The sequence below is a fragment of the Notamacropus eugenii genome, chromosome 1 (assembly GCF_028372415.1).
Source record: "Notamacropus eugenii isolate mMacEug1 chromosome 1, mMacEug1.pri_v2, whole genome shotgun sequence".
Classification (NCBI taxonomy): Eukaryota; Metazoa; Chordata; class Mammalia; order Diprotodontia; family Macropodidae; genus Notamacropus; species Notamacropus eugenii.
In genome coordinates, this window is record NC_092872.1 from 643,540,381 (window position 1) to 643,566,465 (window position 26,085).

Below are 26,085 nucleotides of genomic sequence, written 5' to 3' on the forward strand. Positions count from 1 at the left end.
CCTCAGACACTTGCTGAGCTGTGTGACCCTAGGAAAGTCACATGACCTTTTTTTGGCCTCTATTTCCTTTTCTGTAAAATGAACTGGAGAAGGAGATGACAAACCACTCTAATATCTTTGTCCAGAAAACCCCAAATGAAGTTGCAAAGAGTCAGACACAACTGAAACAATTCAACAACAGCCAAATGCCTCTTATTATAGCCTAAGATTACGTTAACTTTTTGGCTGCCAGATCACACTGCTGAATCATATTCAACATGAAGTTCATTAAAACCTCCAGATTTGCTTTCTTCTAAGCCTTCCCCATCTTGTACTTGGGAAACTGATTTTCTGAACCAAAGTTCATACTTTACATTTTTCCTAGTTGAATTTAATCTTTATAGATTTAGCCCATTGCTTGTCAAGAACATTCTGGACACTGACATCTGTAAACTGCTGGTATTATCTGTAAGCTTAAAAACATTAAACTGCCCAGAGCCAAGCAGAAATCCCTGAGGGCCTCCTGATTGATACTGCTCTGTGATGAAATTAATCTCTATCAGTTATTTTTGGGAAACAGATCATTTGCTTTTATTTCAGACAGGAGTGAGTCAGCTAGGTAGTGAAGTGGATGTAGTGTTGGAAGTTGGAGTCAGGAAGCTAATCTGAGTTTGAATTCTTCCTCAGACATTTGGTAGCTGTTATGTAATCCTGCTTAGCCTCATTTTCCTCATCTGTAAAAACGTTAACACTTTTATTTACCTAATAAGGGTGATGTAAGGATCTAATGAGATAGCATATTTTAAAAACTGCAGTCCTTAGTGTTACATGAATGCTAACTAGTTATTGATGTGGAGAATTGTAAATAATTTAAAGTCTAGGTTTCTGAAAATACTTTTATAACTTCCCTTTCCCTTGTAGTATTTCTCTTTTACAGGCGAGGTTATGAGTCCAACTACGGCGAAAAATGTTTTGAAAAGACAAAAAGCAATACAGTAATAGCAGTTGCCAAAGTAGTGAAATCAGTATTGAGAGCAAATCTGTAGATTTCTGGCTTTGGTGAACTTTTAAGACCAAGTATTGTAGCCTGCCTAGATACAGACTCTACCAAAAGCTCAGGGCAGAGCAACAGTAATTCTGATACCTGTGCCAAATTTTGAATAAAATAAGTTGGTGCCATTGAGAAACTGAAACTCAGTGATGGGGAAAGGTCCACTGGATCTAGTAAATTACATTGATGTGGTGCAGCAAGATGGAAAGTTGCCATTTGTTCCTTGTGGGAGTTTCTAAATATGGCATTAAAGTATTAACATCTGATCAATATGATGTTTTACACAGACATGTTCTGTATTTAATCATCTGGATGGTGTGTTATGATGATGGTCTCGGAGCAGGAAAAAGCTTACTGGCACTAAAGACCAGAGATACAATTTATAAAGAGTATAGTTTATGGGTATATCATAGTCTGGAATAAGCACAAGCTATTTGCAAAGTTTTAGCCACAACTTTTGATTCTGTGTTAGCATCTGAGAATTCATGAGTTCCTGCTAGAGTGGAAGATAAATAACTTCATCTGAACAAAGTCAGCATTCAAAATGAAACAGGAGGTGAACTTTTATCTCCACTAAAGAATAAAAGCCCTCTTTCCAGTTTCATAAAGAAGAAAATGTATTTTTAAAAGCTATCATTTCAACCCTGAAAATACAAAATTTTCTAAGGTCTTCAAAGCATTTTTAAAAACCCAGTTCTGTGTTATGACAGACAATGAAGTGAACTTTCTGCTTGGATGATAAAAAACCTGCATGCTAAATTTGATCCCTCTTAGTTTACCCAGCTGAGCACCAGAAAGTGTTGTGTGAAAAACATTTTAATGTATATTGAACATTGCAACCTAGTTTACGTTGGAGAATGGAGGGGAACCTATGGATTTTGTTAATGTCTTGATTTTTCCCTTTATCTTAGAATCACTAATTCCATATTTCACTTTTTTATATTACTACCCAAACAGTTATATTAGAACCACTATAAATTTAAATGTAAGCCTAGAATTCAAATCGAGAGCCCTTCTTCTTTTCCCACTATTTTATTTTCTTCAGGAAATTTCATTACCAAGTTGTTATTCTCTCCACCAAAACACATTTATTCCTGAATAGAATAGAATCATTAATATTTCCTAGTAGTACTCTAATGCTGGCAATGTGTTTACACATATTCTCTTATTTGCACTTCATGCTAGTCCTGTGAGATAAGTATTATCCCCATTTGAAAGATAAAGTAGCTTACAAGTATTAAAAGCAGATTTGAACCTGTGTCTTTCCTGAATTCCTGTCTAGCACTTTTTACACTATGGCATGCTGCCTTTTACATAATACTATGCACAAATTGAAAATGTAGTGCATAAAGGATGTGTGTTCATACTTCAAAAGCTTTGTGATTCTTTTTTTCAGTGGGGGCACTCTTATCTATTATATCGCTCCAGTATTTAGAGGATTCCATTAATTTCTTTGACCAGAAATAATTTTCTAACCAATATTCTAATGATAAATCTTTTCTAATTTATCTAGGTTGGTTCATGTTTAGAGAACATAGGAAAGGAAAGAGGATGGGTTGAAATTGTTCAGTAAAACAAAGCATTTAAATTCTTCTCAAAAGAATGAGAGGAAGAAGTGCTAGGGAATAATCAATATTTAGCTATACTAAAGTGCACTAATTTTTCTTAGCCTTACTTTCCATTCAAGGTCCTGATACTACTTTGTGATCCTGATCATTTCTTTGTGTTTTCTCAATCTCTTGATATTTCTCCCCTTTTCACCACTAAAGTCACCATGGTAGAGAAGCTTTTTATGGTGCTTCTTGTAGTGGAACACAGATATTAAGAACCATCAATGCAGGAGAAGATTCTTATCTGTAAAATGAAGAAACCTAGACTAGATAACCTCTAATGTCCCTTCAGATTTTTATGTTATGATTTTAAGTGCCACAACCATCCAAAGATTAAATAAAGTCTGAGGGTCTTGATTGCCAAAAACACAGGTTTTAATAATGATGTTGATAGAATTTCATGGATTTATTTATTGGGCATGTGAAATTTTTGTGTCAGTTACATATTGGTAATACTCTCACTTCCATTGTACCCCTTACTTGATTTTTTTAAAGTATATATTCCTTTGACTTGAGTATGAATAAATTTTTAAAAAGAGCATCAAATTGGCCCTTCAGAGCTGACAATACTAGTTCTTTTCCTCTGTCATTACTGTGTTGGTTGCATAGCCAGTTTTCCTTTTTCTTTTTGTCATGTCACTATTCCTTTCGCTTCTGTTTCTATAATTTCTATATCTCAGTCCTTTGTTTTTCATCCCCTACTAATCATGATCTATGCTGCAAAACCTGGTTTCCTTTTTGTTAGTATGTCCCATTTCTTTAGATTGGTGTTAAAGGAAGGAAGTGGCAGTGGGAGAGCAAATTATTTACCAACTAGAAGCTTTCCTTACTCTACTCATGAAACCTTTATAAATTCCCATCCATAACTAAAAGCACTTGTAGGGTTATTTAGTTATAGTGGTATTTCCAGAAAGCTTACAAAAACAGCATAAGCACACTGTCTTTTACTTTCACATTTTAGGAAGTTTTGATGTTTCTTGCTCTCATCACTCTTTGAAGTAGATGATTTAAAAATCTATCTAAAGACATTTCCTGTAATAAGTTCTCTGTGTTTGCATTTTTTTCAAGGTGGTCTCATGGGACCTGTTAGAATGATTTCATCTGGGCATGAACTAACAACAGACTATGATGAAAAAACTCTTCATGAACTGGGATTTAAGGATATGCAGGTACTCACTGTAAAAGATATTTTTACATTTTCATAGTTTTGGGGGGGGTGTGGCTTCTGGTAAATTCTTTTGAATTTATTATCATACCTATGTAATACTTGCTTCTTGGAAAGATGTTGTATTTCCACACTGAGATCTTACATGTCAAAAACAACTCTCTCAATTTGTACTGCTGAAGAGTAGCCCCCTTCAATGTTAGTTGTAAAATGACACCAGATAGGTGTGTTTATTAAAATGACATCAAATTTTTAAATAAATGATACAACCAAAGTATCACTATTTAGCTAATAAGCTATTTATACTTTAAAACAGTGTTAGCCATTATAGTTTATTGTATTATTCTATGAGCACATAGTAATGATATTTATAAACAAGAGAAAAGGTTAATCTTATCTTTTTTTCCCAAAACAAATTCAGTTTATTTCATATACCTCTTTTAAAAAAAACCATACAAAAAAATTTCTCTACTGTATTTGTAAACTTTTAGAAAATCAGCTTTAACACATGGACCACAAAATGGAAATAATTTTTGTTTCTTTCTGCCACCTCCACTTCTAGATGGTATTTGTTTCACTGGGAGCACCAAGACGAGAGCGGAAAGGAGAAGGTGTTCAGTTACCAGCTTCTTGCCTCCCACCTCCCCAGAAGGACAACATTCCAATGCTTTTGCTTTTACAAGAGCCTCATCTTACTACCCTATTTGATTTATTAGAAATGCTTGCATCATTTAAGCCTCCTTCTGGAGAAGTGACAATGGAAGATATTGAGGTGATTAATTCAGTTTTTTGTTTCATGGGACTTTTAAATTATTTGGATTTGGAAAAATGATTTTTTTCCTTACATATTTTTAATTGCTTTAAGATGAGAACAATAAGTAAGTAACTGCTTATCTTTCCCTTGTATCAATTTGCTTGAATTCTTTCCTTAATTTTTCTACAAATATGAGTATTCCTAGTTCATTACTATGCTTTATTAAGCAGTAGCTACAGAATGCTTTGTGAGCCATGGAAAATAACCAGTAAAACTAAATATAAGTACACTGATTTTATGCTGTAAAAAGAATATTAGATTTTTTTCCCCCTCATTGATTACTAGGTCTGTGTAGGTCTACTCTATCCTGTTAAAGGAATTCCTTGTACATGTCGTGAGAAGCCAGTGAAACAGCATTTGCTTCCAGATTCTATACCATTGTAGTTATTGTGGTCATGTCTAAAATCCTTCTGCTTTATGTTTTGGTTTGCCAAAATTAGTTCAAAGTCAGCTAATTTATTTCATAGCTTCCTGTCCCATTCCAGTTTTTTGTTTCTCCCTCAGTTCACACAGGTGCTTTACATCCTCTCCCCCATCCCATTTCTCTCTCTCCCTTCATTTATCTCATCTCTTTTTCTATATCCCCCCCACCCCCATATCCTTTTTTTATTCTCTTCTCTCCCTCTCTTCTTTTATGCCTCTTTCCCTTTCTTTGGTTCATTCATTCAGTAAATTTATTATACACGTACTGTGTGCCATGTATTGTGCTAAACACTAAGGATACAAAAAGAGGCAAAAGATAGTCCCTGCTTTTGAGTGTTTACGATCTAGTGGAAGAGGCAACATGCAAACCAATATCTACAAAACAAGCTGTATCCAGAATAAATGGGAAATTTTTAACAGAGGGAAGGGACTTGAATTAAGAGACGTTTGGGGTAGCTTCTTGTACTTGGTACTTACAAGAAGCCTTGGAGGTCAGTAGTGATCAGAGGAGGGAGAGTGTTCTAGGCATGTGAGACAACCAGAGAAAATGTCCTTAGCTGAGAGATGGAATATCTTGTTCGTAGAACAGTCAGGGAGGTTTGTGTCACTGGAATGAAGAGAATGTGTGGGGCAATAAGGTGTTCATGAATACTGGAAAGATAAGACGGGGATAGATTATCAGTGGCTTTCAGTGCCAAACAGAGCACTTCTTTATTTGTTCCTGGAAGAAATAGGAAGTCATTGGAGATTGTTGAATATGAGAGTAACATGGTCAGATGTACATTTTAGAAAGATTACTTTAGTGGCTGAATGGAGAATGGATTGAGTGGGGGAGGTACTTGAGTCAGGGAGATCCACCAGCATAATATTGGAGTGATTAGATCTTGCACCTGAGTGGTATCAGTGTCAATTTCATAGGGGAGGAGGGAGCATATTCGAGAGGTGTTGCATAGATGAAATTGATAGCCCTTGGTCATAGATTGGATTTGGGAATGAGAGTGATAAGTCCAGCATGACTCCTAGTTTCTAGCCTGAGGGACTGGGAGGATAGTGTTACCCTCTTTAGGAAAGGCAAGGAAGGCAGAAGTTAAGGAAGGTTTAGGGGTATAGATAATGTATTCTGTTTTAAATGTTTGTAGTTTATGATGTTTACTGGACATTTGGTCTGAAAGGTGGTTGGAGAGGCAAAATTGAAGGTCGGCGGACAGATTGGAGCAGGAAAGGTAGGTTTGAGAATCATCAGCATAAAGACTGTAATTAAATCCATGATAGCTGATGAGATCATTAAGTGAGCTAATATAGAGGTAGAAGAGAAGAGATCTCAGGATAGAACCCGAGGGACACTAGCATTTAGAGAGCATTCTATGGAATAGAATTCAGCAAAAGAGACAGAGAAGAGGGGATCAGATAGGTATGAAGAAAAGCAGGAGAGTACGGTGTCCTGAAAACCTTAAAAAACCACACAGTATCAAAGATCACAGGGTGATCAACAGTATCAAAGGCTGCAAAACTATCAAGGAGATTAAAGACCGAGAAAAGGCCGATGACTTTGGCAGCTAGGGAACCATTAGAACTTTGGAGAGAGCAGTTTTGGTGGAATTATACGGTCATATTGTAAGGGGTTAATAGGAAAGTTGAGGCACCTATTTTAGATGGCCTTTTTGATACTTTTAACTGCAAAGGGCAGAAGAGATAGAGACAATAGCAGGCACAGAGGTATAAATTGGGACTTCCTCAGGAGAGGGGAGCCATGGACCTGTTTGCAGTCAGTTAGTAGAAAATGAGCCAGTAAGAACAGAGAGAGGTTGAAAGTAAGTAGAATTTAGATGATAGAGGAGGAAATCTGTTGAAGATGGGATGGCATGAGATCACTTGAATAAGTAGAGGAGTTAGCCTTTATATAGAGGAAGGCCACGTTACCACCATGTGAGACAGGGGTGAAGGAGGAAAATGTGGCAGAAGGCTTTTGAGTGATAGGAAATGAAGAAGAGGGGAAAAGAGAGAATTCACAATGAACAGCCCCAATTTTTTTCTATAAAATAGGAGGCAGTTTTCTGCTGAGAGGGTAGGGGTAGGTGAAGCCATGGGAGATTTGAGGATGAATGAAAAGGTACCTCCTGATTTTTTTTTTCTATAACTCATAGTCTTAATACTCCTCTTGTTATCTGAAGTTTCACTTTGTATTCTTTCCTGTGTTCCTACTGTAAATATAATGACTTAAATAACAAAATGTTTTTACCATGAAGGATACTAGAACTACCACATTTGGATTCTAATACTGTAGCTTCAGGTATGATTATAGAGGAGATAGGAATGGCCCTAAAGAGAACAGAGTCAAGGAAAACAACAAAATTAGAACAAGTATACGTTGAGGAAATTAGTATTAGAGAAAAAACAATTGTCAGGGTATTCAAGCATGGGGGAGAAAAGAGATCCAAAATGCCAAAAAGGTAACAGGGCACATCAAGACACGCACACATGCACACCTACTTTCCAATGCCTATTTTTCATTCTGTACCAAAAATTCTAAACTCTTCTACACATATGCATTTCAGGCATACTTAATGTATATATTACTTTACTGTACCCTTATTGTAAGTAAGGGTGCTGTGCTCTATGACCAAAGCAGAATTGAGACAGCACAAAGTAAATGTAGGATGTGCAAATTTGAAGTATCCACTCCAAAAATTCATACAAACTGTCTGTGCCCAACCTGTGGTAGAGCATTCCGAGCTCGTATTGGTCTGATCAGCCACAGCTGGACACACTGACAATTCACTTTATCATGATGATGTCATTTTGGTCCTCCTCGAAGATGAACAACAACAACCAACCAATGAACGTATTAGTTGGAAATAGGCTTTTGTAAGCAGTATTCTGCAATTGACATTTCAGTACTATCATGCAGTTGACTAAAAGATATAGGATACAATATCCCACTGTGCTTATTTGTTTACTGTGAAAAGCCATTGAATATTTTAGAACAAAATACTGCTTTAATATCAGGGCTCTAGTCCATCAAGATGTCTCCCATCTATACCTCAAAAAAATACAGAATTCCTTAAAAGGTACAAAAGAAGTAATGTAGTGACATTACAATTATAGTCAGAAAACAGAAACATGCTCACCAAAGGTACTTAACTAGTGTGATGAATTTCAAGTTGAATAGGTACTCCCTATGGAGGTTGAATGCCTCCCAATGTTCCTGTCTACAGATGATATAATGGTTCTAAAAAGCCTAGAAATATTTCCAAACCTCCTAAAAGAGTTGCTATGGCCAGAAAAATTATCAGTATTAGCCAGACTTTTGTTAGCCTCTCTAGTATTGTCTAGTTTTGGTTTCAAAAGCTTTTAATATCATTTGAGATAATGATGTTTTGCTACCTACCTCAGAAATTTTCATGCATTTTGAGGAAAGTCCTTTGCAAACCTTAAACTTATATGTAAATCTGGTAGAGAAACATATACCAATTGTATATTCCAGTAATTTTAAAATTCCCCCCCCCACACACAGACTCCTTCCTACCCCCATACTTAATGTAGTCTTCCTACATAAAGATAGCACTCAGTATATATTGTTGAATTTTAACCCAGACAGTTCTTAAGAGTAAAATAGAAGTTTAGCAGTCTGATTTGAAAAAAGTTCCAGAATAAAATTGAAAGTCTGACAGGAAATTTTCAGAAAATTATTCAGTACATCTGATATATTAATTATGATTACGTTTGTCTAAACTGTTATAGTCAAGTGAGTAATTTGCTTTGTTATTTTTCTCAGCCCCTAATTTTATTGCATATCCAATTTGGGAATTAATAAATTCTAGAAGAAATGTCACATTAGAAACTAAAAGTATTTCTTTTTGAATATCTTGTTAGGACCATGGTGTTGGGAATGATTATGTGTATTTGTAATCCTAACTGCGGAGGGATGACTAAAGCTGGTGGATCCCTTGGGTTTCAGAGTTTTGAGTTGCAGTGGGGCTAATTCTGATCAGCTTTCTGCCCTAAGTAGATCTGGTAAGCCTGTGGTAGCAGAGGGCATAAGCAGGAGCCAAGTAGCCCAGGTCAAAAAATAAATTTAAAGGCTTTCATGCCAATCAATATTGGTATTGGAACTGTGAATGGCTACCACACTATTAACCTGAGTGAAATAAGAGAACCAGTTTCAAATTTAAAAAAAATAATTCATTCAATTTCAATTTTTAATAAAGGCATTCTGTATTTTTGCATTACATTCTGTATCACTTTTGTTTGTCTAGAGTGCAAGATGTGAAGAACTTCACCTTCATGCAGAAAATCTCTCCAGACGTGTCTGGGAGTTGCTAATGCTTCTTCCTACATGTCCTAACATGCTACAGGCATTCCAAACAATTTCAGATGAGCAGGTAAGCCTGTTGGGTCAAGTCCCCATTTTAAGAAAGCATTACTGGTTATGATTATGAGATCATTTATTAAAATAGCCCTGTGGAGGATTTTATTCTTTTCTCTAGGTACATGAAAGTAATTGTTGACTGTGTCTTACAGTCATGAAAAGCTATTTGTGACAAAGACCAGCAAAACTCCAAAGTAATTTTAATGCATAAGCAAAAATCGCAGCTCTACCAACTACTGTAGATTTGACTATGTGCAAATCCTTTACCCTTTGGGCCTCAGATTATTTACTTTATAAAATGAAAGGGTTAGGGTAGATAATCTCCTAAAATCTTTCTGATTCTATTTTTTGTAAGCTGATTTCTGGAAACTTCAGTTTGGTCATGGGTGTTAATAGAGTCAGTCATTAAAGATTTTTGAAACCCATTTCAGGGTATGTTTGTTTGATCATTGATAATTGATAACTTTCTTAAGCATCTATTTTTTCCTTGTTACACTTAAAACCTGAAAACCACATTTTATTCATCTTATTTGAAGGGTAATGATGGGCTTAATTGGAAAGAACTTCTAAGAATAAAGAGTGCTCACAAATTGTTATATGCACTTGAAATCATTGAAGCATTGGGGAAACCTAACAGAAGAATAAGGAGAGAGTCTACGGTAATTATATTCCACTTGTCATCTCTGTCTGTAGCTCTGAAATAACGTTTTTCACACATTAACTTTCTAGTCTTAAGTGATATTGTTTGTAATTAGTTTCCTTTCTTTGTTTAGGGAAGTTACAGTGATCTTTATCCAGACTCTGATGATTCAAGTGAAGATCAAATAGAAAACAGCAAAAATACCTGGAGCTGCAAGGTTTGATTAAATTTTTTTGTGCTAATGGTGATTGGTGAACATGATGTATAATTCAGTTTAATTAACTTGAACAAATATATTTCACTTAAAATTTTATTTTGAAGGCTATTAAATAAAGGGTTAAGATTTTTAAAATAATTGTTTTTATTACTTTAGTATCAATTATGAAAATCTGATTTCTTGTAGTTGTTATGTCTTTGAACTCCTTTTGTCAGTAATCATGCTATTTTTCACATTGAAAATGTTAGGAACCCCTGATTCCTGGAACTATATTGTTAATGTAATTTTAGAAATTTATAACTTTTGCAAAAGCATTCTTTAAAGGGCTTTGCTTTATCTTTTTATTCAAAAAGTATATTGGTGCTATGTCAGCTAAAAATTGCATCTATTAAAATATTAAATTTCTACTTGTTTCAAGTAATTTTAGCAATTAGCAGTTTTTTTATCACAGTATCTAACTTTTCTTTTCATCACTCTCCTAATTTTCATTCAGTTTGTTGCTGCTGGAGGACTTCAACAATTATTAGAAATCTTTAATTCAGGAATTCTAGAGCCTAAAGAGCAGGAATCATGGACTGTGGTAAGTGAAAATTGTGTTTAACCCTATTTATAAATTAACTCTTGTTTTAAACATTTCCTTTGTCAACAGCACAACACAATTTCTTCCAAGAAATTTCTTTGCAAGGTCTATAAAACATGTAAAAATGACATTTCGAATATATAATATATTTGATAAGTCATCTATTGTGGAATGAAGATCATTTCTCTAATCCATTATAGTCAGTTTAGCAAAGATGGACATGTTAGTTTTGATATGAACCTGTTTCTTTTAACTAATGTAAGGGTATGAATTGTAATATTTATCTTCATGTAATTAGTTTTATTTGCTTGTTTCTGACCCACATTTGCAAGCACTTTTTCATTTTATTTTGTTACGTGTTTTATAGTCATAAGGCAAGAATAAGTGTATAGTATTAAATTTTTATAAAATTAAATAAGCATAAGATCGGAAGATCTCAAGGGGGGAACCTTAATTCTGCCCAGAAACCATATTTTGTTACATTTTTGTACTTTTGAAAATTTTACTAGATAAAATAAAATGCTGCTTTGTTTCTTCCGTCTGTCTGAACTTTACAAAAACTCATGTTTTAATATCTCTTCCAATACCAAGATTTTTAAAATTAATTTATTCTTAGTTTTTAACATTCATTTCCACAAGATTTTGAGTTCCAAATTTTCTCCGTCTCTCCCCTCCCCCCACTCCAAGACACCAAGCATTCTGATTACCCCTTCCCTTAATGTGTCCTCTCTTCCGTTATCCCCATCTTCTCTCTTTTCTTGTAGGGCAAGATAGATTTCTATATCCCATTACCTGTATTTCTTATTTCCCAGTTGCATGCAAAAACAATTCTCAACATTTGTTCCTAAAAATTTGAGTTCCAACCTCTCTCCCTTCCTCCCTCCCCATCCATCCCCACTGAGAAGGCAAGCAATTCAATATAGGCTGTACATGTGTAGTTATGCAAAAGACTTCCATAATAGTCATGTTGTGAAAGACTATATTTCCCTCCATCCTATCCTGCCCCCTATTTATTTTATTCTCTTTTGACTTTGTACCTCCCCAAAAGTGTTTAATTCTAATTACTCCCTCCTCCCATTTGCCCTCCCTTCTATCACCCCTCCATACACACACCCATTTATCCCCTTTTCCGCTACTTTCCTGTAGTGTAAGATAGATTTTCGTATCAAATTGAGTGTGCATGTTATTCCCTCCTCAAGCCAAATGTGATGAGAGTAAGCTTCATTGTTTCCCTCTTACCTCCCCTCCCGCTTTCCCCTCCATTGAAAAAGCTTGACTCTTTCATGAGAGATAATTTGCCCCATTCCAGTTTCCCCTTTCTCCTACCAATATATTCCTCTCTCATCCCTTAATTTTATTTTTTTTAGATATCTTCTCTTCCTATTCAACTCACCCTGCAACCTCTGTCTATATGTGTATAATCCCTCCAACTACCCAAATACTGAGAACATCTTAAGAATTAGAAATATCTTTCCATGTAGGAATGTTAACAGTTCAACTTCAATAAGTCCCTTATGATTTCTCTTTCCTGTTTATCTTTTTGTACTTCTCTTGATTCTTGTATTTGAAAGTCAAATTTTCTAGTCAGCTTTGGTCTTTTCATCTAGAATGCTTGAAAGTCCTCTGTTTCATTCAATGACCATTCTTTCCCTTGGAGTATTATATATAGTTTTGCTGGGTAGGTGATTCTTGGTTTTAATGCTAGCTCCTTTGACTTCCAGAATATCGTAGTCCAAGCCCTCTGATCCCTTAATGTAGAAGGTGTTACATCTTGTGTTATCCTGATTGTATTTCCACAATACTTGAATTGTTTCTTTCTGACTGCTTGCAGTATTTTCTTCATGATCTGAAAACTCTGGAATTTGGCTACAATATTCCTAGAAGTTTTCCTTTGGGAATCTCTTTCAGGAGGGGATCGGTGGATTCTTTCATTATTTATTTTACCCTGTGGTTCTAGAATATCAGGGCAGTGTTCCTTCATAATTTCATGAAAGGTGATGTCTGGGTTCTTTTTTTGGTCATTGCTTTCAGGTAGTCCCATAATTGTCTCTCCTGAATCTGTTTTCCAGGTCAGTTGTTTTTCCAGTGAGATATTTCACATTGTTTTTCATTCTTTTGGTTTTGTTTTGTTATTTCTTGGTTTCTCATAAAATCATAGCTTCCATCTGCTCTATTCTAATTTTAGAGAACTATTTTCTTCAATGAGCTTTTGAGCTTTTTCCATGTGGTCAATTCTGCTTTTTAGGGCATTCTTCTCCTCATTGGCTTTTTGGATCTCTTTTGCCATTTGAGTTAGTCCATTTTTAAAGGTGTTATTTTCTTCAGCATTTCTTTGGGTCTCCTTTAGCAAGTTGGTGACTTACTTTTCATGATTTTCTTGCATCACTCTCATTTCTCTTCCCAATTTTTCCTCCACCTCTCTTACTTGATTTTCAAAATCCTTTTCAAGCTCTTCCATGGCCTGAGACCATTGCATATTTTTTTGGAGATTTTGTAGAAGCCTTGACTTTTGTGTCTTCCTCTGATGGTATACTTTGTTTTTCCTGATCTGAAAGGATGGAAGAAAATACCTTTTCACCAAGAAAGTAACCTTCTATGGTCTTATTTTTCCCCCCTTTTTGGGCATTTTACCAGCCAGTTACTTGACTTTTGAGTCCTTTGTCAAGTGGAGGGTATACTTTGGGGACCTGTAAGTTCTCAATTTCTCTAAGGTGGCACAATCAGGAACTTTGCTCCTCTTCTGGCCTGCGCTGTGGGAGCAACCACAAGCTTTTCTGCCCAGGATCTGCGAGCCCGATGTGATAGACCTTTCCTTCCAACCTTCCAGGATATCTTGGGCTGGAAATCTCTTTCACTCTGTTGTTTTGCAGCTTTTGCTGCTCTGGAATTTGTTTAGAGTCATTCTTAAAGGTATTTTATGGATATGTGGGTAGAGCTAGATAGAGCAGGTCTGTCCTTCTACTCCACCATCTTGTCTCTGCCCCCCACCAAGATTTCTTGATAAGTAAAATCTGAAATAAGGTTATTAAGGTCAAGAAGTAAAAAATAAAATTCAGTAAGCACATATCTTTTTTGCTTTGGCATTGTTTTCAACACCACACAGGCTGATTTTTTTTCTTATTAGAATTAATTTTATAATTTTAGTTTTTCCCTTTTTGCTTCCAAAATACACCTTTTATACTATCATTTCTATTTAGATAGTACCATGACTGCATATTGTAGGGGTATGAGGCCCTTACTACAAAGGAGTTTTTATAAGCTGTCAAGGAAGAAATAAAATGTATACAAGTAAATCTAGTATAGGATACTTACTCATAAGGTTTATAAGACTAATATATGGTATTTTCAGAGTACATGGGAGTGAGAGACAGTGGTATATCTGGGTCTATTTAGACATAGTTATAATATTTTAAAAATTATTTTATTTGTTTTCAGTGTTCTACAATCACTTCTATATATCTTAGATTTTTTTCCCCTCCTTCCCTCTTTCCTCCTCACTCCCTCCCTGAGATGGTGTGCAATCTTATATAGGTTCTACACATACATTCCTATTAAATACATTTTCACCTTAGTCATTTTGAATAGAAGAACTAAAATGAGTGGGAGAAACCTTAAAATAAAACAAAACATAATACAGAAGAAAATGGTCTGCTTCATTCTGTGATCCAGCTCCATAGTTCTTTCTCTGAATGTAGGGAGGTGTTTTCCCTCAAAATTCCATTGGGAATTTTTTAGATCCTTGCATTGCTGTGAGGACCAAGTCTGCTAGAAAAATTCCTTGCACACTGTGGTTATTGCTGTATGCAAAGTTGTCCTGGTTCTGCTCCTTTCACTGAGTATCAGTTCATATAAGTCTTTCCAGGCCTCTCTGAAGTCTTGCTTTTCTTCATTTCTTATAGCACAATAGTATTCCATTGCATTCATATACCACAATTTGTCAGCCATTTCCCAGTTGATGGGCATCCCCTTGATTTCCAGTTTTTGGCCACCACAAAGATAGCTGCTGTAAATATTTTTGTACATGTGAGACCCTTTCCCATTTCTACGATCTCTTTGGAATACAGTCCCAGAGATGATATTGCTGGGTTAGAGGGTATGCACATTTTTGTCGCCCTTTGGGCACAGTTCCAAATTGCTCTCCAGAGTGGTTGGGTCAGTTCACAGCTCTACCAACAATGAATTAATGTTCCAACTCTCCCACATCTTCTTCAACATTTATCATCTTCCTGTTTTGTCATGCATTTTCTCATGACAATAGATCGCTTTAAATTTCTTCCTCTGAAAACTAGGTGTAGGAATTTAAGGGCAGGTAGCATATCAATCTACTAATTCAGCAAGCTCTTTTAAAGTGCCTTCAGTGTGCTAGATTTGGGGAATTATGAGAAAAGGCACTAATAGGTGGGGAATCAGAAAAGGCACAATATTCCAGGCGCAGGGGAACAATCTATGCCAAAAGCATTTGAGCTGGAGAGTGAAAAATTGTTAGTATTTGGATTGTCATATATGAGAACAGCCACTTCAGGTAGAGGAAAAGTGCCATGAATTTTCATCGGATTGTAGAATTAGAGCTCATAGAGCATTTACAGATCAACTGGCCCTTCATTTTATAGATGATAAAACTTAAGGTCACTGAAATAAAATGATTGAATTTATGCAATCAAGTTGGTATTAAGGTGAAAAATTAATCTGATTCAATGGAAACATAAGTTTCGTAAGTGTCAGTAGGAAACTGGAAATATCATTTGGATTCGGGGAGATGGATGTAAATCACAGCTTGAATACTGGTAATACTTAGTTTTTGTGCTTTAAAATTTTTAAAGACTTTACATAGGTCATGTCATTTAAGCCCCACAAGAGATGTATATAATTTATTTTACAAGTATGATTATATAATTTTTAGATGACAGTGCTCAAATACAGAGACATTAAGTAACCTACTTTTAGGCACACATTGAGACATAGAATCTGAACTCAGTTCCTTCTGATTTCAGGAACAGTATGCTTTCACCGCTCCACCATACAAATTGCTGTTAGAAACCCATAAAGGGATGTTGAGCCGAGAATTAAAATGAAAAGAGTTATGCCTTCAGAAAACTAATTTGACACCAGTATGTACAATTGTTTAAAAGGAGTTGAAATGAGGAGTCAGGGACAACAGCTAGAAAAATAACCTCAAGAGGACGTGCACACGAGATATCATGATTATTTGCACATCATAGAGATGGAAGGGTCTTAATGTTATAATCGTATTTTTTTCTTTAGTGTCTTATAGTTGTTTTTCAAATTGGAAACTTTTTTAAAACTGAAATGCATTTTTTTTTTCTCCTACTTTCTCTCTCAGTTGGGTGATAAGAGGGAACCCCTTGTAACAAATATACATAGTCAAGCAATCTCCACATTGGCTTTGTATAAAAAAGTTTATCTCAGTCTGTATCTTCAGTCTCTCACCTTCCAGGAACTGAGTGGTACTATGTCTCATGATTGGTCATCCAGGATCCCAGTTGGTCATTTGCGTCAATCAACATTTTTAAGTCTTTCAGAGTTTTTTATTTTAAAGTGGTGTCATATTAATTGTTTCTTTAGAACTTCTTGATGAATCCAACCCCCAGGAGCTAGAGTCTTTGTTTTCATTAAACATCAGATTTACTTTTATACATTTTATCCTGACCTGTTCTACTGATCAGCTCTTCTACTTTTTCATCAATACCACAATATTTTGATGATTATTGTATTGTAGCTTAGTTTGAGATCTGGTACTACTACATCTTCCACCTTCCTCCTCTTTTCCATCCTTTCTCTTAGAATTTTCACCTTTTGTTGCTGTAGTTGAATTTTGTTGTGTTTTCTCCAGCCCTGTCAAGTAATTTTTGGGTAGTTTTGCTTGGTATGACATTCAGTAAGAAAATTAATTTAGGTAATACTTTTTAAACTTATCTGTAAAGTATAGGAACAAACATTTAAAAGATTTAAAATAAGAGGATAATTCATGTTCTCTTAGGCAATATAGTGGAAAGGAAGAGGGATTTCTACTGTCTCACTTGACAATAGGAAAGGAAGAATGGATGTTAAAAGTGTTACAGTTGGGATTAAATTTTGACAGTGATAAACTTTAGAGCAGCTCCCATAGCACCTGGAGAATCATCTGTGGTGAATAATGGAATTGCTAAGAATCACAGACACCCTAGTTGAGTTATTAATTTGTAGTAGAATTAATTAATAAGCATAGTTCTACTTGGTCTGGTAGTATACCCTGTAGCAGTAGCATAAGTGGGAAAAAGGAAAAAGATGGATTTTTTTCTGTAGTTGTGTATTAATAATGTTGTATGGTAAATGTTTATATAAGACAGGATTCTAGGGCTCTCGATTATTGAAATGACTGACACTTTGGTAAAGAGTAAACTGAAACTAAGGAGGAAGTTGATGAAAGGGAATGAGAAGGAACTGAGAGCATAAAAGCTTTCATTTAAGGGCTATATGCACATTGCATAGAAACAAAGGAAGTGAGATAAGTAGAAGGATAAGATTTTTTTTCAGTGTTTAAAGAGTTTCCCAGATTTAAGAATTTTTTAAGCCGTTTCATGGAGGGTATTTGAGAAATATTTTCTTCTTTGTATTGCCATAGCATCATTCCTAGATTATTTGGAATATTCTCTTTAGTATTTAGGTTTTTCTCAGATACGCAAGTGGGTAATTAAATTTGACTTTCTATCCCTCCCACCTCCACGACCTTCCCCAAAAAAATGATAGTAGAGAAATGTTATCACTAGATAATATTATTCTGAGAGAGTTTTCCCACTTTATGTCCTTTCATTCTGTGTGACCAAAATCTATTGGTTAATAATTAATACAGATTGAATGTCTGTCATGCCAGGCAATGTACTAAGGACTGGGGATACAAACATGAAAAAGTGAGTCCTTGCCCTCAAGGAACTTATAATTTAATGTATTAAGACAAACAAGGAAGATGAAAGGCTGAACTCTAGAGAGTAAGCGAGTACTTGGGATTTCTGTAGTCAAAATAAAAGCAGAGCAGATGATGGAAAATGATGGGTTTATTTAGCTGGAAAGTTCTGAGCCCTCTAAAGGAAGGCTTCGAAAGGATTTTATTTCTTTGCTCTCCACCCCTCTGTTGGAGTACTGGATAAATCTCCATGATCATGAGATTTTAGGTGCTGAGCTTATTGGGGGTGGGGGTGAAGGGGAAAGGGAGCCGTCATGTTCTTGAGCATAAAAGCAAGCAGAGCAGCCAATGGAAAATGAAGATCATAATTTTTATATACATAAAGATGTAGAATTTACCTCTCACGGTATCTTGTAATGGTATTGTTTTTATTGCTGTATTTTATTGTCATTAAGGAGTTTTATTGGTTTTTAATAAAACAAGCTTTAAGACATTCCATGTTTCTTATTAGCTTCAATTTTTTTGTTGTTGTTTTCTTTCATATGGGAGCCAGATCCACGTGTCTGAACACTATCATAAGATTTCACTTCTACTCTGTATCTATTCTTTTTTTGATGTTAACTTAGCCAAAACAACTGCATTCTCACCTTTTTTGCCATATTACTCATAACTCTGATGTGAAACTACTGCATTCAGTAATAGAAGTTCAGGTGTAATTCTTACACGTAGTAGGATGAGACCAAAAAAGAATCATGAGAGAATGAAAAATACAAAATAACTCATAGTTTTCTGAAATTTGATGTGTTCTTAATTGTTTATCTACATATCAAACAAAGTTCACAGTATTTTGCTTTTCATGGCTGGATGCAGTGGTTTTTGCTTTACAAAAAGAATTTATTATATTATGCATGAGTGAGACGAAAGGTTTTAGTGGAATTATCTTCTGGACATATTCTGCATTCCTTTGAAGCACCTTTAATCAAAAGTATCTTATTGTCCTTGATCTTCCACAGTTTTTTTTTGATGTAAGGAAAGCCATTAAAATTAGCAATTTGATTGTTGTAGTTAAATCTTAAGTTTGGTAGATTATGCCTTCAATATTGTCATTATATCTACTACTGTTTACTTTTCATTTTTATGAGAATTTCAAATTGTAAATTAAATCACATCAGTCAATAACTACTTATTAAGCACACCCTATGTTCTAGACACTGTGCCAAGCACTGGGGATAAAAAGAAAGGCAAAAACATAGTAGTTGGAGGGTTATGTTCAGGGAGCTTTACATAGGCCATTGTCGCTAGATTCTAGTGTTTATGGAAGAGAGTAAAATATAAGAAAGGGCTAGGTTATGAAGAATGTTAAATGTAAAACAACAGAGCTTATATTTGATCCTGGAAATAATAGAGACCACCTGGATGCAGCTCATTGAGCAGAGGATGACATTGTCAGACATATGCTTAAGAAAAATCACCTTGGTGACTTGAGTAAGAAAATGGATTGGAGTAGAACTAGTCTTGAGGCTAGGATACCAAGCAGAAGGCTGTTGTATTAATTCCATCGTGAGATGATACAAGCACATATCAGGGTAACTTTATGAGTAGAGAGAAGGGGATGATATATATGAGGGATGTTGTAAAAATAGGAACAAAAGCAGAAGCTTTGGATATGTGTGAGTTCATGAACCTGGGTAACTGGGAGAATTGTGGGGCCTAGACAGAGGAAATTTGGGAAGAGGGAATAGATTGGGGACAAAGACTGTGAGTTCTGTTTTGTAGATACTGAGTTTGAGATGCCTTTGGACATCCAACTGGATATCAGTTGGTAGTCAAAGAGACTCTAACTCAGCAAGAAGATTAGAAGTAGATCTATAGATGTAGGAATCATATTCTTAAAAAAATCCAGCCAATGGGACCTGATGAGATCTCCATATGAGATACATGAAGGCAGATGAGAAGATGGCCCATCATGCCATTGGTATGACATGAGTGAAGTACCAACAAAGGGGACTAAGAGCAGTGAGCAGAAGAATCAGGTGAGAACATAGTTAGAGGGGGAAAAAAACCTAGTAAACAAGTAGTATTTAGAGATTGAGGGGATCAGGATTATCTAATGCTGCAGAGAGGTCAAGAAGGTTGAGAATTGAGAAGAGGCCATCACATTTGGCAATTAAGTGATCTTCAGTGACTTCTCAGAGGGCAGTTTTAGCAGAATTATGGGATCAAAAGTGAGGTTGAAGGTTTAGATTTAATGTCTGTTTATCTTACTTTTTTATTGTTAAGAAAAAGTACTTTATAGAATAAATACCACTAGCTTTTAATTTTTCTTTATGTTCTTTGTATTTCTAATTAGATCATGGCATTATTAAATGAAAATGGAAAATAACATTTAATTTTTATCCACAGTGGCAGCTAGATTGTCTTGCTTGCTTGCTGAAGTTAATATGCCAGTTTGCAGTAGATCCGTCCGATTTGGATTTAGCTTACCATGATGTCTTTGCCTGGTCTGGTGTAGCAGAAAGTCACAGGAAAAGAACTTGGCCTGGTAAATCAAGGAAAGTGACTGGAGATCATACCAAGGGTCTTCATATCCCCCGATTAACAGAGGTAAGAATTAGTATAGATTAACCTAAGATTCCAACTTCTATTTCAGTAAAAATTTAGGTATACATTTAATAGTTTTATTTTTAAAATTACTTTTAGAAATACTCCCAGAAAATTCTTTATTATTTGGATGCCAAACAGTCTTGTCTTTTTATCCGTAGAGTTGTTAGGCCTGAAAAAAATTTCTAATTTGTATTCTAAAATGAGTGAATGCATTTTATTCCTTTTTAAAGTATTACAGTTTGTTTTTAAAGCCCTTCATGTGTTAGAGCTTTATTGGTCCCCAGGCAAATAAGTTTTAGAAAACACCTTCTAATTTGTACCTGCCATTGTGGTTCATGATTAGAAAATGAGTAATTCATACCCATTGTTTTAGGTAGTAATATAAAGCTTATAGTTTTTCTTCATTTTATTGAAGGACCTGTGAGTGTTTAATATTGTTTTAATTTATTGCTTCACTAAATATATTATTGACAATATTGCTAGTTTTAAAAATAGTTTCTTTCTTTGAAGGAATTAAAATGCTTTTTTTCCCTGTTCCTTTGTAATCTTGAATTTCAGTTAATGTAAGGTCAGTTCTCATTGACCCACACCCTTAGCAATGAAACCAACAATTTAGTTTTATACTTTGTTATTTTAGTGATGAATGATCTCACTGATGTGAAATACTTCATCCTGCAGGCAAGATCACAGTCCATCCTTACCTTCTCATCAATATATGATTTGCTCATAAATCCCCCACAAGACTTCACCTCAGTTTGCTGTATGGCTACAGTGAATCATGCAGGCTACCCGTTGATTATCCCTTACACCTATCCTGTTATTCTTCCTTCACTATGTAATGTGTGTGCTGATACATTCTCTTGCTTCTGCTTTTAATATAATTAATTACAGTTTCCAACTGTTATTTTTAACAAAGGAACTGGGCTTATCTTTAAGATTTTTTTCTGGTGATATTTTACACCTGGTAAAATAGAATATGTTTCCTAGAACTATTACAATGAGGTCAATTGTTCAGAGATTAAAAAAAAATTTTTTTTTTTTAACCAAGATTCTAAATGTTATTTCCAGTTCTGTAATTTTTTTTAAACATTTTTTTTTTCAATTTGGAAAAAAAATACACTCAATTTTCTGGGATGATATTTTTTGATGAAAGATGCAACGTAAAATCTAGTAAGTTATTTTTGCCTTAGTACATTTCAAAATCTCTTTTGGGAAATATAGGCTAAAAAAGTTTACCCTCATTTAGAAAGTTTTACAGAAAAATTGATGCCATTGCTGTAAGATTTTCAATGTTGATATTTTAATTCTGTTTCTCCTCATCAGTAACCATTCTAACTTTTTCAGTACTGAAATATTTGAATGTTTTGTTTTATTCATTTCATGATTAATTCATCCTCTACTGAAAAATGAAGTTGAAATTTAAGTATTGAAATTGAGATAATGATTATCTTACCGGTCTTTTTTTCCCCCCTGCAAAATATCTGAGAGGCCCATGAAAGGAAAGCTTGATGTAATGGAAAGTGCCCAGAACCATGAGTCAGGACAACAGTGGATTTTTGTTCTTGCCCTATTCCTCCCCCTCCCCTGACAATAGTTCTGCCAAATTGAGATAAAGCTTTTTCTATCAGGATATATCTCCTTATCTGTAAAATATGAGATTGGTATTTTCAAAAGTCCTTTCCTTCCTTAACATTTTTATGAGGTTAGTATTTTTGTATTTAAATGACCTTGAGACTTTCTCTCTAATAAGTATACTTTTAATAAAAGATGCAAAAAATTAGAGATCCTTCTTAACCAGGAGAGGTGACCCTGTCTTAACGTAATATAGGAAAACCCAGATTTTGTTATTATTATCTTTAATTGTTATTTCTGTGTAGCAGGTAATATTTGATTAGAAAACAATATCATGGGATCATAAATCTAGAGCTGCAAGGGACTTTTGAAGGGTTGGCTAGCTGACCTCTTCGTTAAAAGGAGAGATTAGAATCAGTGAGGCTAAATGCCATAAAGATAGGATTTGAAGCTCAGGTCTTCCAATTCCAAAGCCATTGTTCTTTCCCGCCATCCAGCTTATTTTATTTCTCTCTTAAAATATTTAAAAATAACTATTTATGGAAATCCACTGTATCAGAGAAGTTATAGATCTAAACATTAGTTATTATTAATCGGTTTTTAAATTATGTTGTAAAAATGCAGTTTTAATGTTTACCCTTGTTAATAACTACTACTTTTTTTTCCCCTCATTACCTTTAAACAGGTATTTCTTGTTCTTGGCCAAGGAACCTGTTTGATTCAGCGGCTTATGTCAGTTGCTTATACTTATGACAACTTGGCACCTAGGTATGCAATCTTGTTTATGTGGGTGGGGAAAGAGTGATTTAATTTTTTAAAAATTGAGGTCACACTTATTTGGAGTTTCTGATTATTGTGATGCGTCATATGTGAGATGAAGATTTAATCAAGAAATATTTATAACTATTGATTTTATATTAGCCAATATAGATCTTTGTTTTCTTAATTATGACATTGAATATGGTTGCATACTTATGTAAATAAGCTTGGATCAGCGAATATCTAGCTGACATAAAACAGTGTTATGTTCAAGCATCTCCATAACCACTTTTTGTGAGACTGTTTTGCATACATATAGATTCTTTATGTTTATTGATTGTACATTGATTAGTTGGGACTTATTTCATTAATATTCAGCATATTTTATTTGTTTGAATAGTACTGATATACTATGCTATATGTAAATCATGATCCTAACAGGTTTCATCTGTGTTTGTTTTATAAGTCAAATTGTATTTTATCTGTTCTACAGTCTGCTCTTGTAAATGAAGCTATCTTTTGTAACAAAAACAACTACACACACACACACACACACAGTTATTCCTTTAAAAATATTACAAGAAAACAAATTATTTAAAATTTGGTAAGAAATGATCTAGGATCAGTGACTTTTTTTTCTATAATTGTTGGAAAGAGTCTACCTCCAGATATGAATTAATTAGAATCGTATTTAAAAGCAGAGAAAAAATGTCTTTTTTTAAGAATGTAATATTATATCCAATAATTCCAAAATGAAATTTTTTTAATAAACAGGAAATTTTTGTAAACACTGATGGATGCATTATTTAAAGTAATTATTCAATAAAATTCCAGCATAAGAAAAGAATTTGAACTATCCTTTGGATTTTTTTGTAATGAGATTTAACTTTTATCTTTGTATTATTGTGGATAGAAATTGGATAAAAGTTCTAATGTTCATTGCAGCATTTTAATTTATATGTCTTTATGTAATATGAGTATAATATAAAAGCACACTTATATACATGTAATATCTATGCATATTCCTCCCCCTGTGCAGAGTCTTGAAAGCTCAGTCTGATCACAGGTCAAGACATGAAGGTAAGTGTACTACAAAGTTAATTTGAAATTAACAGATTACAATTTAAGAGTAAAATAGTATTCTTGGTATCATTTATTTAATGACATGGTCATCACTTTTCTTTCCTTCTTTTAGTTACACATTATTCCATGTGGCTTTTAGTCAGCTGGGCTCATTGCTGTTCTTTAGTAAAATCTAGCCTTGCTGACAGTGATCATTTACAAGATTGGCTAAGGAAATTGACTCTTCTTATTCCTGAGGTAAGACAAATAAAAGAAAATGGTGGTTGTGCCACAGATTATAAATTTGCTTTTTCTTGTTTTTCAGATTGGATAATTAAGTAATGTAAGCATGTAAACAAATTAACACTTTTACTTGATTTTAACGTACTTTTACTTTGAGTATATCGCAGTATTTGTAATTAAGTATCAATTTTATTTTCCTAATTTCATTTGATATTTACATACCTAGGCTTTGTAGTTATACTGCTAATATAATGCTCAAAAAGATGTAGTTAATACATGCTACTTTTTATATTTTTCTGTATCAGTATCAGCACAGAAACCATTACTTAATTGTCCCTTTACCACTTGCCCTCTCCCATTCCCAACACATGAAATAGTACATGCTTAATTATTGAATGTATGCCAGCTACTAAACTCTGTGGGTTTTTGGCAAATTACTTAAATTCTCTAAATCTCCTTTGGATCTCTCAGCTTTCTATTGCCTTAAAATATTGTGATTCTATTTTTTAGCTTCTTATCTTTTAGTGAACCAAGGACTTTACCTGTTCCACCCCATTTCCCTCCATTTACCATTCCCAGGAATGGTGAATTTCAGGAATTCAGTTTTTGTATATTCATTATAATAGTTTTATAAGTACATACAGTTTCTTGATAACTCCTGTATCGTCCATACCTATTTATGTGAATATAATATTTTGGCACTTTTTTACTATGAAATTAATAAATATTTGGTTAAAATATGCGTGAAGAAAATAAGTTATGATATTAATAACTAAGTGGAATTTCCTTTGAAATTGATCTTTTGTTTTAGACTGCTGTTCGCCATGAATCTTGCAATGGTTTATACAAGTTATCTTTATCTGGACTAGATGGTGGGGATTCAATTAATAGATCTTTTTTATTACTTGCTGCCTCAACATTACTGAAATTTCTTCCTGATGCTCAGGCTTTAAAGCCCATTAAGGTAAGGAGGGGGGGTTGGGGTAGGGTGTCCGTGCATGTTTCAGATGCCTTTTCTCCAAAGTTTCTTTAGGTATTTCACATTTCTGTCTTTATAATGAATTTTTGTATTTATGACAGCATTTCATTTTCATGGAGTGAATGTGGCCAAAATGATGTTTCCACATTCTGTTTAAAAACAAGGAAAAAAACTCACATCCCTTGAATTTAAATTGGTTGTTGTCTGTTTCTTCTGGATTAATCTTTCTCATGGCAATTGAATGTATTTTTAGTGATTACAGAACAAGTTCCTAACCAGAACACTTTCATGTTACATACCTTTCTATTTTAGTAATAGACATACTAAATCACAGGAGACAGGACACAAAATACATACAAGATACATATATTATAAATGGAAGGTAATATCAAAAGAGAAGCACTATCCTTGTGGAGAAGGAGGATCTGGAAAAACTTCTCTTGCATTTGATAGGATTTCAGCTAAGTTATGAAGGAATTCAGAGAAGCCAAGAGGTGGAGATGAAGAATTATGAATTATGAAAAGACATGGAGTTGGGAATGAGTTTTGTATATCAGGATCAGGAAGAAGACCAATATATCCCAATCATATAGTGAGTGAGTAGAAAAAAACAGGAAAGGCAGAAAAGGGATAGGGCTATTAAAGGCTGTACATTTCAAACAATATTATTTTATATTTCATCTAATAGGTAGCCCCTGGCACTAATTGAACTGATATGGTCAATCCTGTGCTTTAGAAAAATCTTGGAAGCTGAGTGGAGAATGAATTACCTTTTCCGGTAATAGAAAATTTGAGCAAAGGAGAGGGTTTTGTTGAAAAAATAAGTGATTACTTTTCTGGATGTGTTCCATTTGAGATGTCAAAAGGCAGTTAGTTATGAAAGACTAGAGCTCAGGAAAAAAAAGATAGGCTCGATATTTAGATTTGGAAGCCATCTTGAACCCATAGGAACTGAAGAGATCAAAAAACAAGATAGTGTAGAGGGAGAATAAAAGAGGGGACGGAGCCTTGGGTTAGTGCTTGAGATCTGAATGAAGACCGAGCAAAGGAGACCAAAAAGAACCAGTCAGACAGGTCGGAAATAACAGCCATGCAAGCGTAATCCAGGAATCTCAGA

The 26,085-nt window shown here is 34.5% G+C and overlaps 1 protein-coding gene and 1 pseudogene across 7 annotated transcripts in view; both read left to right on the forward strand.

Annotated features, from left to right (window-relative positions):
• USP34 (ubiquitin specific peptidase 34) overlaps positions 1-26,085 on the forward strand; it is a 312,662-nt gene that overhangs the window by 176,318 nt on the left and 110,259 nt on the right. For all 7 annotated transcript variants that reach the window (XM_072635468.1, XM_072635471.1, XM_072635470.1 and 4 more), the window contains 11 exons: positions 3,709-3,809; positions 4,368-4,577; positions 9,299-9,424; positions 9,948-10,070; positions 10,185-10,268; positions 10,762-10,848; positions 20,153-20,353; positions 22,611-22,693; positions 23,724-23,764; positions 23,880-24,004; positions 24,801-24,953. In XM_072635468.1, the coding sequence (XP_072491569.1) occupies positions 3,709-3,809; positions 4,368-4,577; positions 9,299-9,424; positions 9,948-10,070; positions 10,185-10,268; positions 10,762-10,848; positions 20,153-20,353; positions 22,611-22,693; positions 23,724-23,764; positions 23,880-24,004; positions 24,801-24,953 (1,334 nt within the window). The remainder of the gene's footprint in view (positions 1-3,708; positions 3,810-4,367; positions 4,578-9,298; positions 9,425-9,947; positions 10,071-10,184; positions 10,269-10,761; positions 10,849-20,152; positions 20,354-22,610; positions 22,694-23,723; positions 23,765-23,879; positions 24,005-24,800; positions 24,954-26,085) is intronic.
• Positions 947-3,702, forward strand: LOC140520970 (integrin beta-1-binding protein 1 pseudogene; annotated as a pseudogene).